Source organism: Molossus molossus, unplaced genomic scaffold, assembly GCF_014108415.1.
Source record: "Molossus molossus isolate mMolMol1 unplaced genomic scaffold, mMolMol1.p scaffold_m16_p_16, whole genome shotgun sequence".
NCBI classification, from domain to species: domain Eukaryota; kingdom Metazoa; phylum Chordata; class Mammalia; order Chiroptera; family Molossidae; genus Molossus; species Molossus molossus.
The window spans coordinates 27894194-27907066 of record NW_023425351.1 but is presented as its reverse complement, the minus strand read 5'-3'; the positions used below and the strand labels follow the sequence as shown (position 1 = coordinate 27907066).

Here is a 12873-nt window from a genome sequence, read left to right as displayed (position 1 = left end):
CGGGTTTGATGATGCTCTCCCACAGTTTGTTAGCTATTTGTTAGCATCTCTTACTTAGGAAGTACTGTTGGGGTCTGTGGGGTTCAGAGAGTAGGAGGGTTACTCCCTGTTCTCAAGAAGCATTATACTATAGGAAAAGCCAAACTTACTAAAGGTTGAATTTTTAAAATGTTATGCTAGAAGAAGTAGCGAAGTGCCCAGGAAGAATGCAGGAACAGAGATTTCTGATGTAAAGTGTTTGGAGAAAAAACTAACAAAGGAGGTGAAATGTATCCTCAGCATTGAAAGATGTGAGTGTGGGGTGGAGGGTCAGGAAGGGGGATTTATTTAAGGCTTAATGACAGGCTGTTCTTCCATCAGAACAATCTTAAACTACTGATCATTTTCACTAAAAGATGAAAACATATTTGAGCAGATGACCACTTCATGATCATTGTTATGAATAAGATAACTGAGCCCAGAGAGCCGACTTTGAACAATTCATTTCACGTGACAATGCTAACATGTTTGTATGAATTACTTTATCATGCGCTTATATAATCTTTACAATGGTGCTGTTCTCATTTTACTGTTGTAAAACTAAGGTTCAGATAATTATATAAATTACAAGTTACCCGGCCCATTCTGAAATACATGCCGATCTTACTGTCTGAACGTGTAGGTTATACTGTCCACTACAAGGAAATCCGAACTCAACTTTCCACGTTCTGTCCTGTCAATTTGGGAGGATGTGGAGATGGGCCAAAAGGAGCGAGATCCACCCCCTCCACAGGTGGGTTATTTCCCAAACATTGACAGGAAAGAAGGTCACATTTCTGGAGTCAGTGCAGGTTCGGAAATCCAGGTGCTAAGCGTGGTCCTGGGCCGTTCCTTCCCTTTGGCGCCAAATCTCCAGGAGAAGGTGGTGGCCAAGCTGCCCAGGCAGGTGCCCAGGAGGCCAGCTTGCCTGTCTTTGTCCTCATCACCGCCAGAAGAGTGGTCTCCCAGGCTGGCATTTTAGGAATGACCCAGAAGAAATGAGGAGAGAGCCGCCTTGACGTCTGGGAGAAGAGTATTCTGGGAGAGGGACCTGCAGCCACAGGCCCGGAAGCGGGGCGGTGCTTGGGGGATTCACCAGGTGTCGGGAAGCCGAGTGGTTGGAGCACAGCAGAGGGGGTGGGGGTGCAGAGGCCAGGTCACAGCAGGCAAGTGGGCGTAGGGAGGACTTTGAATTTTATTTAAAGCAGTATTTAAGCACAAAACTGACAATATGTCACACATTGGGAAAGAATCTGTCTGGTTGTTGGGCAGAGAATAAGAAGGGAAACTGGGCCAACACGTAGGACATGCTTCCTGCGGTCCAGGTGACAGGTGGTGGGTCAGTGCTGGTTGTAGAGGTGGTGACAGTGGTCAGATGTGAGAGAGATTACACAGTAGAGCGACCGGGATTTGCCATTATGAGACTGAATGTGAGGTGTAAGAAGACAGGAACCTTGGAGGGCACATGGATTTTGGCCCGAACAGCTGGAGAGTGCATTTGCCATTTGCAGATATGGGAGAGCAGCAGGGAGAGAAGGTGAAGTTGAGGGAACCAGGATTCTGTTCGGCGCGTGTGAAGTTCGAGATGAGGAGGTGGCACGTTAGCTGCTGCTTGAGTCTGATGTTCACAGGATGGCTTAGGACCGAAATGTGTGTCATCACAAATGCCATTTAGAGTTTACATGCCCGGAGGAGATGGCCCGGCCAGCTAGTGTCAGTGCAGGAGTGAGAGCCAGCCGAGCCTGGGGCAGAGGAGGAGGCCTCCTGGAGGCGGGGGAAGTCGGAGCGGCAGAAGGAAGGAGCGATCGGCTATGCGCAGTGCTGGTGAAAGTCTGCGAAAAACGGAAACTGAGACTTGACCATTGGATTTGACAGTGTCAGGGTCATTGGTGACCTTGACAAAGTGGAGTGTTGGTGTTTGGGAGAAAATAGCATAACTGAAGTGGGTTTGAAAGAGAATGGGAGGAGAGGAAGTTTAGGCAGCAAATATTCACAGTTCTTTTCCTTATTTTCACTACACACTGCATACAAGGTCATTGAGAAGTGGAGCAGAAATGAGGGAAGTTGGGGGAATATTTTAGGCAAGAACCAGATCCAGCCTGAGCGCACAGGCAGGTGATCCAGAGGAAAGGGAGCGCTGGTGGTGCAGGTGGCAGGGCCTGGGCACTCGCACCCGGGCAAGGGGTTGGCCTTCGGGGCACAGAAAGCTCATCCACCGTAACAAGAGGGACGGCCGGTGTAGCGTGGGTCCTGGTAGGCTTATCTGGCACAGAGCGCATCGTTGGAGCTTCTGTTTCCGCGGGAATGAGAAGCCAGGTTGCTTGCGTGTGGCCAGGGGTAGGCTTGGTCTTAGAGGGTGGCAAGCTGTCTCCTGCTGCCGCGTGTGAGCCCCTGTGCAGACCAGGTACAGCAGGCACTGAGCTGCTGGAAGGGCAGAGCGCTCGTCCTGCTCAGCAGGACGGTCAGGGCTCGGCACGTTGCCTGGCACACAGTAGGGGCTCCATCTCACCACGTAACCCCAAGGTAGTTCGTGCTCAGACATTTATTTGTGGTGCCGCAGGCAGGACCGGCTACATCCCAGTGCAAAATGAAGATGCGGGCCCTTGTTCATAAAGGATTTCCAGACAGCACAGCAGAGGTTAAACCAGGTGCATGTCTGAGCACGTGGCTCGGGTGGCTGCATAGGTCACACGTCCACAGGGCTGGCCCTGCCGCAGACACTGGTTGAGTCTGATCAGCAGCGGTCAGCAGACCAGGCGCAGGGGCTGGAGGTCCAACTCCCTGAGAAGGAGGCATTGCATATTGACCTCTCTTTCAGAAGTTCGAGAGAGAAAGAGCGGCTCCAAACAGTAGCTGCCATCTTCACAGATTAAGAGATGAGTTCTAAAGAAGTGAGTGGAAAATGTTCAGTGCCATGTAGAAACATTTCTGGTTAAAACATTCACAAGTTCATCTCTTGAGTCAGAATTCTGCAAATCGCAGTGATGAGAGGGGAGGGTGGGAACAGGTGAAACTCAATGATATGTGAGGTTGCAGTTTCATCCTCAGTATAGTGTGGCACTAATGGCCATTAAAACACACACACACACACACACACACACACACACACACACACAGAAAAGCCTCCCCATTCATTCCCAGAGCTCCAGGGTTGACAGGTGCAGGAATGTGAAGTCAGGTCCCCAGCAAGGAGATGAGCTATTTGTAGCTGCTGTGAATTGATTTGTGTCAAAGATTGTTTATATACATATATACATATATATACATATACATATATACATATACATATATACATATGTATATATGTATATATATAAAGCAATATATCAAAACCTTGTTAAGGACATTTTCCAGCATTGTTTCCCTTTCTTAAGGAAGTAAAAGAAGTGCATCTGAATGAACGGTGCATTTACATACATTCTCTGTTGTGAGCATTGGTTGCTATGGTATTTCATTCTGTCACATGCGGATTCAAGCTGAGGTTTAAGCCACCACCAGAACTTCTTTAGAGTTGGGAGAAGAATAGGAATTTCAGTTTTCAGCTCTGAGGCTCTCTGGCTGCAGGGGTTGAACCCAGGCTGCCCGTCCCCCTCACTGCCTTACAGGAGAGAAGAAGCCATTAGAGCCTGTGGTCAGGGTCCTGGAGGGAACATTGGTCAGATTCAGATGTGAGAGGAAAATCGGAGTGTTCCGTGGGGAAGGCCCGCATGCTCCTTTCGTTTGCCCTTTCGCCCGAATTCCCTAATGTTCCTCGTAGTGAACAGCAGGCTTGGGCAACGGTGGGGCCTTCGAATTTGTCTTTGCTCAGAAACACAGCTTAGCCCGTTATCTGGTGTCACCGGTGCGCTTGCCTGCTCCTGCTTGTGGCCTGCAGGTTCAGTCAACTACAAAGAGCCCGGTGGCCTGTGTCCCCGAGGCCACACGCCTGGAACAGTGCCCGCCTTGCAGGTTGGTTAGGCTCGGTGCTAAGCTCTCTGCAGCTTTGTGTCAGTCTTCCTGAGGTTGACTGGGCATGCCACCTCTTAAGATGACTTTCGCAGGTACGCCTGTTGGTTTTGAGAGTCTCAAAGTTAGGGGGTGCCTGGGGGTTGATTGCGGTCTGGCATCTTCTTCCTGCTCACCTGTGTAAGAGTCTTGAATCTCGAACATGATAATTCTGCTTTTAGGGAAATAATACCCCTGTTCCTTTTATCTGAGTTCCCCATAGCAACAAATAAAATAGAATTACTGATGACCATGTTCACTAATTTCAGATCCTCTTTATGAGGACTTTCCCCAAAGCTCTGCACTTCCTATTGTCTTAGCATAGACTGGTGGTCCAACCAGAGATAGTAGCTGCCCTGGCCTCAACCCAAAGCCATACATGTGACAAGAGCTTCCTCTCTGAGAGAAGTCAGGTTATTTAATCCGTTTCAAGGGAGGAGTCTTTCAACTCAGACAGAGATGAGCCCTCCCCAGCACAGGGGAAGACGCCTGTACGTATCCTGCTTCCTTTACCTCTGCCACGGGCAGATGTAGTCCCAACTGTGTCAAGTTAGAGCAGAAATTCCCTGCTACCCTTAGAATAAACATGAAAGCTTACCCCTAAATCTCAACCAGATCTGCTGTGCAGCAGGGCTACATAAAAATCAAAAACTTCTGGGAGGAAAGCATAATTTAAGGAAATAGCAGCATAATTTGAGGAACTATCAGGTTTGGACAAGTATCAGCAAATATGCAAAAGAAATGAAAAAATATATATATATGTAAAAGAATATAAAGAATTGGCAAATAATTTAGATAGTTCATAGAAGGAAATATAATTTCAAGCACATATATAGAAGCATCTCTAATATCTCCAAATTTAAAGCATGCGATAGATAGTTTTTTACACCTAATAAAATAGCAGTGACTTCTTTAAAACAATGACAACCAATATGGGTAAGGCTGTGGTAAAACTGACACAATTTAAGTTAATATGACCCTTTTGGAAACTGTCTGGCAACATATATAAGAAAGTGGGTGAATGTTAATGGAGGAATGAGAAATAAAACCAGATAAGGAGTTTGGACTGGATAGAGTAGGTAGTGAACCCTGATGGTTTCTGGGGGTTGGAGTTGCCTGAGGTATAAATTAGCCTGCTGATGACTGTTTAAAAGCGAGAGACCAAAAACTAACAGCTAGGAAAATTGGTAACTCTTGTACGTAGGTAATAGAACTTTAAAGCTAAGTAACTAGGCCGTGTCTTCACTTTGACAAACCAGGAGACTGAGGCCTAAGAACTATGGAAGTAACTTCCCTAAGGCTCAAGTAAGACTGTAAGCTCAGGGGAACTAGAGAAGCCACGAGGAACTAGATGGAAGTTTCTGAGTTCCAGCTCTCTAGTTTTCTTTTTACTATCGAAGGCTTTATGGAACAATTGAGCAGTATTTACAAGTGTAGAGTTTTAATGATCTCGTGGAGAGTTTAAGGTTTTATGATTGAATATAGAAACATTAGCTTTTAAGTAAGATTTAAAAATAATTACAGCTGTTTTCCATTTGAAAATATTCTGACGACTTAGTAGAAATAATTTGATCATCTTCATAGATTTAACAGAGTAAGAGCTCAACTTGAGAAACACTCATTCCTTCAATCGTTGATTTTTTTAGTGTCTCCTTTATACTCCGCATGCTTACTGTGCTCTCAGAACACAAAAGGAATACCGCTAGGTCTTCCCCTCCAAGAGCAGGAGTGATTTGTTCAAAATAATCCAAATTATGCATTACTCACTGTGGACATAAATAATTGCAAAAATCATATAACCCTCTAATAGAGGTAAATGTACTGAGAAAGGAGGAACCAAGATATAAATAGAGAATTCACAAAGAAGGTACTTGAGCTTGACCTTCAGGGATTTCTAAAGGAATTTTACGGATCAGGAGGGAGCTGAGAAAAGACTTTATAAGAACAGGAAAGAGAATGTGCAAAGCTGGGAAATGACCTGGCCCTTGCAGCGGACTGAGAACCTTCTGTGTGTTCGCCCAAGACCATGAAGGGGGAGCAGTCAGAGACGAGGTTGTCAGGGGGTGACTCCGCGGCGCTTTCCTTTCGTTCAGGGTAGCTGACATCATAGCGTGTTCATGCCGTGCATGGTTCTAAGTACCTTTATTGTATAGTTTTATTTTATCTCATTTATTTCCATTTCATAAGTAATGCAACTGAATCATAGAGAAGACAAATTACATGCACAAATCATATTACTAATAAGTAGTGAGATCAAGATTTGAAAAGTGGCAGCTGAGTCCCTCGCTCAGTGTCTGAAATCTAGGCTGTCGTTCCTGTTCCATGTCGAAGGGTTTGTAAACTCGGCCACCGTGGTACAAGACGATTGTTGAAAGGCTGTGGGTGGCAAGCTTGGAAACAGCCCATTGCAAGAATCGAGGCGGAGGATGGTGCGAGCCTGAATTAGAACAAAAGTATTTAGGAAATAAAAGCCACAGAACTTAGTCTTGATTTGATTGGGCTTGGAAAATTGGATAGATGGTGGTGCCATTAATGAGGCTGTTACCAGAGCAGGAGGATGCGGTTTGGGACGACTTCAGCTGTGCTGTTCGCGGCATATTCACGTTGAGAGCTGTAGCAAACAGTACTGATAGTCAGATCAAGAGATCAGCAGATAAAGCTTTAAAACTTCAACCTGGAGGTTATCACTGAAATCCCTCTTACAAATACTATCAACTACTGAGAGCTTATAGTGAGATAAGAGGACCACAGAGAAAACTCTGCAATTCAAAATGAGTCCAGTCACTGACTACCTGTCCACTAATTGCTTCTTACTAGTCCATGATAGCACAAAGGATTTACCTCAGAATGTAATCAGCTACCTCACTAAACCCACTGTTTACTTTAGCTGACTTTTCCCTTTTAATCTGAGCAAGACTTGCAGTGAAGGAAGCATTGCATTAATTAACGTCCGGATGCAGACTCCTTATTTGTCCAGTGCAACGCTTTGAGTATCACTATTCTAGAGAACACTAATATTGAAGCTTTGGGCAGAGGAAGAAGTCTCCAAAGAGATGGACAAGGGATAGCATGAGAGGCAGGTTGAGAAGCAGAAGAAAGGGATGTGTACATGGTTTGAAGGCACGAGTGGTCAGCACAGCCACAGAGAGCTCAAATATGATTGAGGACTAAGAGATAATGATTGGAGCCCTGGTTGGTGTGGCTCAGTTGGTTGGAGCATCATCCTTTGCACCAAAAGGTGGTGGGTTTGATTCCCCATCAGGGCACTTGCCCAGATTGCATGTTTGATCCCCTGTCAGGATGTGTACCAGAGGCAACCAATCAATGTTTATATCTCATATCAATGTTTCTTTCTCTCCCTTCCTCTCTATAAAAATCAATTAAAATGATTGGATTTGGCCATTACAGTGTCATCAATAACATTTTAAGAGTTTTAACTCCTGCTTATTCTTCTGCTTTCTGCTGCCTCATTTTTATTCCACCAATCTACCTCCCAAATAATTCTCAAATCTATACTTTTGCCAAATATACCAAAGACCTCTTTGACTTTACATCTGAAATACTCATGGACTCTGTCTTCATGTCACCTTGGCTCTTGCTGAAGTTACTGATCACCCTCTTTTTGTACTCTCTCCTCTGGTACACCGAACCTGGTTTTTCTCCTAACACCCCCATCACTCTCTGCCCATCTCGTCTACACATGCTGCGTGTTTTTAATTACACCCATTTGTTAGGTTATATCTGGTGTCAGTTTCCAAACCACATTTCTTTCCTGAGCTTCAAAGTAGTCCAGCAGCCTACTGGACATGAATGCCACAGACTCTTCGAGTTCAGTGTCCAAAAGCTGGGCTGAATCTCACCTGCACTCTTCCTATAACCATGTTTTCTTCCTAAATCTCATACCTTGGATTATCATCTGCCCAGTTGCCAGTCCATGGGCCTGAGCTTCATACTTGACTTCCTCCTTTTTCTCATCCAATTGGTTTCGCCTCCCAGTGACACTTAAAAACGTTAACTCTTCCTGACCCCACTACCTGTATCTGGGCCACCAGTGTCCCTGACCTGAATGACAGAATTTTCCTCTGGGCTGGGCTCCCTTTTTCAGCCACCACTTATCACCCATGTCCCGCCCGCCTTAGAGCCAGAGCCAGAGCCCTCTATCGGAATGGAAATGTGATCACTTCACTCTCTTATTGAAATCTTTGCCCAACCCCCAGCCTCATCTCTGTACTCTTCCTCTATAGATTCAGGTCAGATTGATTTTATTTCAGTTCTTTAATCTCATTTTCAATCCCCCCCCCCCTTCCATCTCTCTCCCTCTCCCTCCCTGTCCCCCTGACCCCCACCTTCCCAGCTCCAGTGGCTGCCTGGAGCACATTTCCATTCTCTTTTTACTGGTGAATTTTTCTCCATCTTCAGGAAGCTTCCACAACCCTATAAATCTGAATTATGTGGATTTCTCTGTGGTCTCCTAGCTTTTTGCGTTTCCCATGTTATACCCCTTTCCACATTGCTTTGTAATCTCTCATTCATTTCGTGAATCTGTGCCGTCCTCTGAATTTAATCTCCAAGAAGGCAGGAGCCGAGTCTCTTCGGAATAGCACCTGCTGTTCAGACTCCTGCCTGGTACAGTGCCCGAGTGTGAGCATTCAGTGTTTGTGAAATGACACGAATGCCCTTCTGAGAGCTTTCACACCCATTATCTCAGTGGGGGTGAAGTTGAACAACTTGGAGAGGATTTTAACGAAACATGAGATGTCGGTGCATTAGAAGATTAAATTATTTGTTGAGTTGTTGTGCACTAGTAGGAGGAAGAAGTTAGAGTCAGGAAAGCTGATTAGGAGAGAAGATGCATTTCATTCCACCTCATCGAACAAAGAGGAAGAAATGTTTTAAAACTAGCTTGCATCATTTACATTTCATCTTCCTTCTAAGAAGGTGAGACCTGAAAACTGTGTGTGTGTTAATATTTAAAGGTATCAGATTGTCCATCTTGTAGGACGTTTTTTCCACCTGGAAAAACTTTAGATGTGATCATTTTATAGTGTATACTTTGGTCATTGAATTTATTTGGGGGTGGGGGTAACAGAAGTGAGTAATCAATTTAATTATAGCTTTTTTTATTTCTAAAAAAATTGAAATAGATATATTTTGACAGATTTAATTGAGTTTTTAAAACAGAGGTACAGAAGTAAACACAAATGGATAAAGGAATGGGAAACGCTAGGAGGAAATCTAGGCTAAGAAAACATAGGTAAGATAAACCTTGAGGACAGAGTTAAGCCCAAGCTATCTGGAAGTCAAGGCAAAAGACATAATGTGGTAAGATACACTGCTTAATATCCTTTAGCTTCTTCTCAAAATGAACTTACAAAAGCTGGAGAACTCACGATTCAAGGTGGACTTTGCAGACCCTGGCCTGTGTCACTCAATTGGTTGGGCATCATCCTATTTACCAATGGTCATTGGTTTGATTCCAGATCGATGTTTCTCTGTCTGTCCCTCTCCCTTCCTCTCTCTCTAAAATAACTAACTAACTAACTAAATAAATAAATAATTAAATAATTTTTTTTAAAGATAGACTTTGCAGTCAAATACTTAAAGTATGGGTCAAATTTGATGCCAGCTGTGCCAATTGCAAAGTAAATTCTCTGTTTTAAAACAAAGAGATCAGCATGTGTTGTGTATAAAATGGTGGCTATCCAGGTTCTCCATGGATATTGCAGAATATTTAAAGAAAAGGAAGGTCGCCCCGGCCGGTTTGGCTCAGTGGTTAGAGCGTTGGCCTGCGGTCCCGAGAGACCCGGGTTCGGTTCCTGCTAAGGGCACGTACCTCGGTTGCAGTTTGTCCCCGGCCCTGATTGGTCGTGCAGGTGGCAGCCACTCGATGTGTCCCTTCACATCGATGTTTCTCTCTCTCTGTTCCTCTCTCTCCCTCCCGCTCCATCTGAACAAAAAATGGAAAAATGTCCTCGGGTGAGGAAAAAAAAAGAAAAGGAAGGTCAAGACTTTTTCTTCAGAGCACAACTTTGAACCCACTGATCTCCTTAAAAAATATATTCACTTGGAGCTGCTAATTCTAACACATGGAAGAGAGATGCTTGGTTTGGAACAACCTGAGGAGAAGATGCCAGAGTTACCTGCTTTTGCAAGAAAAATGATTTTACGTAGATTTTGAGAGCGCTTAACTTTGACCAACCAGCACTGTATTCTCACAATTCTACAAGATGAGTTAGCTCAAAAATACATCCCAAACAACTACATAAACAGACCCATTGAGGGGTGTTGTTTGGAACTTAACACCCATCATTAACTAATAGGCTTGTAAGTCATCACAATGGTTTCTGGGTACGAGGATCACATGACCTGTTTACATGAGAGTTTGCTGTCTTATTTGCTATGGCAGAGGACATGCAAAAGCCTTATCTAAAAATGGCAGGAATCTGTTTAGCTTTTCAAATTAAGCAGGAAGGAGGTATAGGGCTGCTTCATGTGATTTAGAAATGGACTTGACTCTGTCAGTCCATTCTTATCTGCCCTGCCTCCTAAGGCTTAAACTTGGAGGTAATGCCGAGACCTCATGGTTGACACATGGGTGACTTGTTGGTAGAGTCAGAGTTGACAGTACAATGATAAAGGCCTTCACCTGTCTTTGTAGTTTTCAGTTGGGTGGAATGGGGCATCAACAATGTCTCAATGAGAAGAATCATTCCTCATGGCAGATCGCGAGATTCTAACCCATATCTAGTAGAGATTCTGGCCAAGATTTTGGGGAGAGCCAGCACACTGGCACATCCGGAATGTAGACATTGGGGAGGTAGAAACTGTCAGAATCATGAACTGGATGGACTAAGAAAAAAATGGGGGAGAGTAAATGGTTCGTTGTTCATTCTGGAAATAGGATAAGTGTCTTCCCAGCTCCACAACCACTGCCCAGCCGATCCTCTGAGCTAGTTGGGGGTTGTTCTTTATTTTGTGGTTTCTATATGATTATTTCTGCGATTTCTCTGGGTTACCCAGATAAAGAATTTCAGTGTGCTGCCTTGGGATTTGGGGTTCAAAGAGGCTAAGACACAGGAAGAGCCTGTAATGAATGCTGTACGGAGCACGGGTTCTGCCCATATAGCTCTGCTCTCCTCATCTTGCCTCGTTCTCACATAAAATGGGGGAGAACATGGAGATTTTTAAATTAAAAAAAAACAAAAAAACTCTGCCTGGTGATTGTTTCCCCAGCCCCAGAGCTCATTTTCTCTTCATTTCTTTCCATGGACCAGAAACCTTTTCATAGGTGTGAGAGCGGCTGGCACGGCTCGTGTGTGAACCTCTCGGTGTGGCCAGGCCCCCCCCTCCCCCTCCGTGGAATGAGAGAGTCAAGAGCAGGAGTGGGAGCTGGGCGGGGCGGCGGGGGGTCTCATCATAGAGAACCACAAAGAAAATTCCAGCAACTGAGTACAACCTGTTGTCTTCCATTAAACTTTAGTCTTTTCTGATCATATATTTTTTTCAAAAGAAGTCTAGGCATCAAATATCTCAGAAATCAGTTGCCAATGCAAGTAAAAAGTAATGGAACTGGAGCAGAAAGAAAGGTGTTCTCTTCGAACTCCCCGGAATGAGAACGAGGTTCACTGTGGCACTGTGGTGCCAGACCCAAGGCGAATGTTCTTCCTCTCTGTCTGCAGAGTACAGCACGATCCATAGCCCTTCCACGCCCATTAAAGACTCGGACTCCGATCGATTACGTCGAGGTTCAGATGGGAAGTCTCGTGGACGAGGCCGAAGAAATAATAATCCTTCACCTCCCCCGGACTCTGATCTTGAGGTACGTCGTTGCCCCCAGCGCCCTAGTAAGTGACAAGGCTAAGGGGTGGTTCTGAATACCTGCATTGTCGGTGGCAGTGACCAAGGTGTCCGAATGCCTTTGTTACTGCTGCTTTTCCATAGTAATTACAGGGAAAGCATTATTTTCTCTCTTTCGTAGTCATTATAGTAAAGCAGTTATTTCTATTTTCTCTTCCATTTGAACTATAGGGTAAAGTACCTGTTTACTTCTCTCTAAGGAAACACAGTAAATAATATAATTCTGCTTGAACAAAATTCTCTTTATTGTCATTTTAATTAAGTAATTAAAGACATATATATGTTAAAGGAGAACCTGGAGTGTTCTAAATTGAAGTGGTCATCCTCTTATGAGGCAAGTTTTGGTGGAGTTTAAAAGCAGGAGGGATGAAATTAAAACCTTAAATGGTGGTAGATTTCAAAGCTCTGAATCCCCTGCAATTATGTTTCTGGTCTTCTGCCAAAGTGAAATCTGATGGTGGAAAACATGATTATTTTGGCTGAAAAGATGGCAATTTTCAGCAGCACCTATAGGAGCATGTGCTGGTGTGAGTGGGAATGGAAAGAAGAAAAACAGACTTGAGGCCTTTTGTGGATCTCAAAGACCTGTTGGAAATGAGTTCTTCAGATCCAATCCCCAATACTGCAGGAGTGTGGCAAGAGCAGGTGTGATGTGCCTGCTCATGTTATTAACTATCTGTAATCACAGGAAAACCAAAGAGGAACAATCTATAACCCAGCCATTTGATAACAGCCCTCTAGGTAACATAAGGTGAATAGATGATGTCAAGTTTTAGTGTTTGTGTATGATTTTTTAAATACTTGGCTTGATAAAAATAAAACATAAGATTAGCTAATTTAACACTACTTAATTAAGAGAGCAGAAAAAAGGACAAGCTAAATTGAACGATTTTTGATTGCCCCTCTCTGTCTCAGATTCTATAAACAGACTAGTGTGAGCTCATTTTTTGTTTCTTCAGAACTGAGACTGACAACCTTTTCCAGTAGTAGAAAGGACATATATTATTATTTCTC

General features: G+C 44.2%; 1 protein-coding gene across 2 annotated transcripts in view; it reads left to right on the top strand.

Annotated features, from left to right (window-relative positions):
* The window catches only part of EYA1 (EYA transcriptional coactivator and phosphatase 1), a 301589-nt gene that overhangs the window by 213342 nt on the left and 75374 nt on the right, over positions 1 to 12873 (top strand). For both annotated transcript variants that reach the window (XM_036264087.1, XM_036264086.1), the window contains exon 10: positions 11682 to 11821. In XM_036264087.1, the coding sequence (XP_036119980.1) occupies positions 11682 to 11821 (140 nt within the window). The remainder of the gene's footprint in view (positions 1 to 11681; positions 11822 to 12873) is intronic.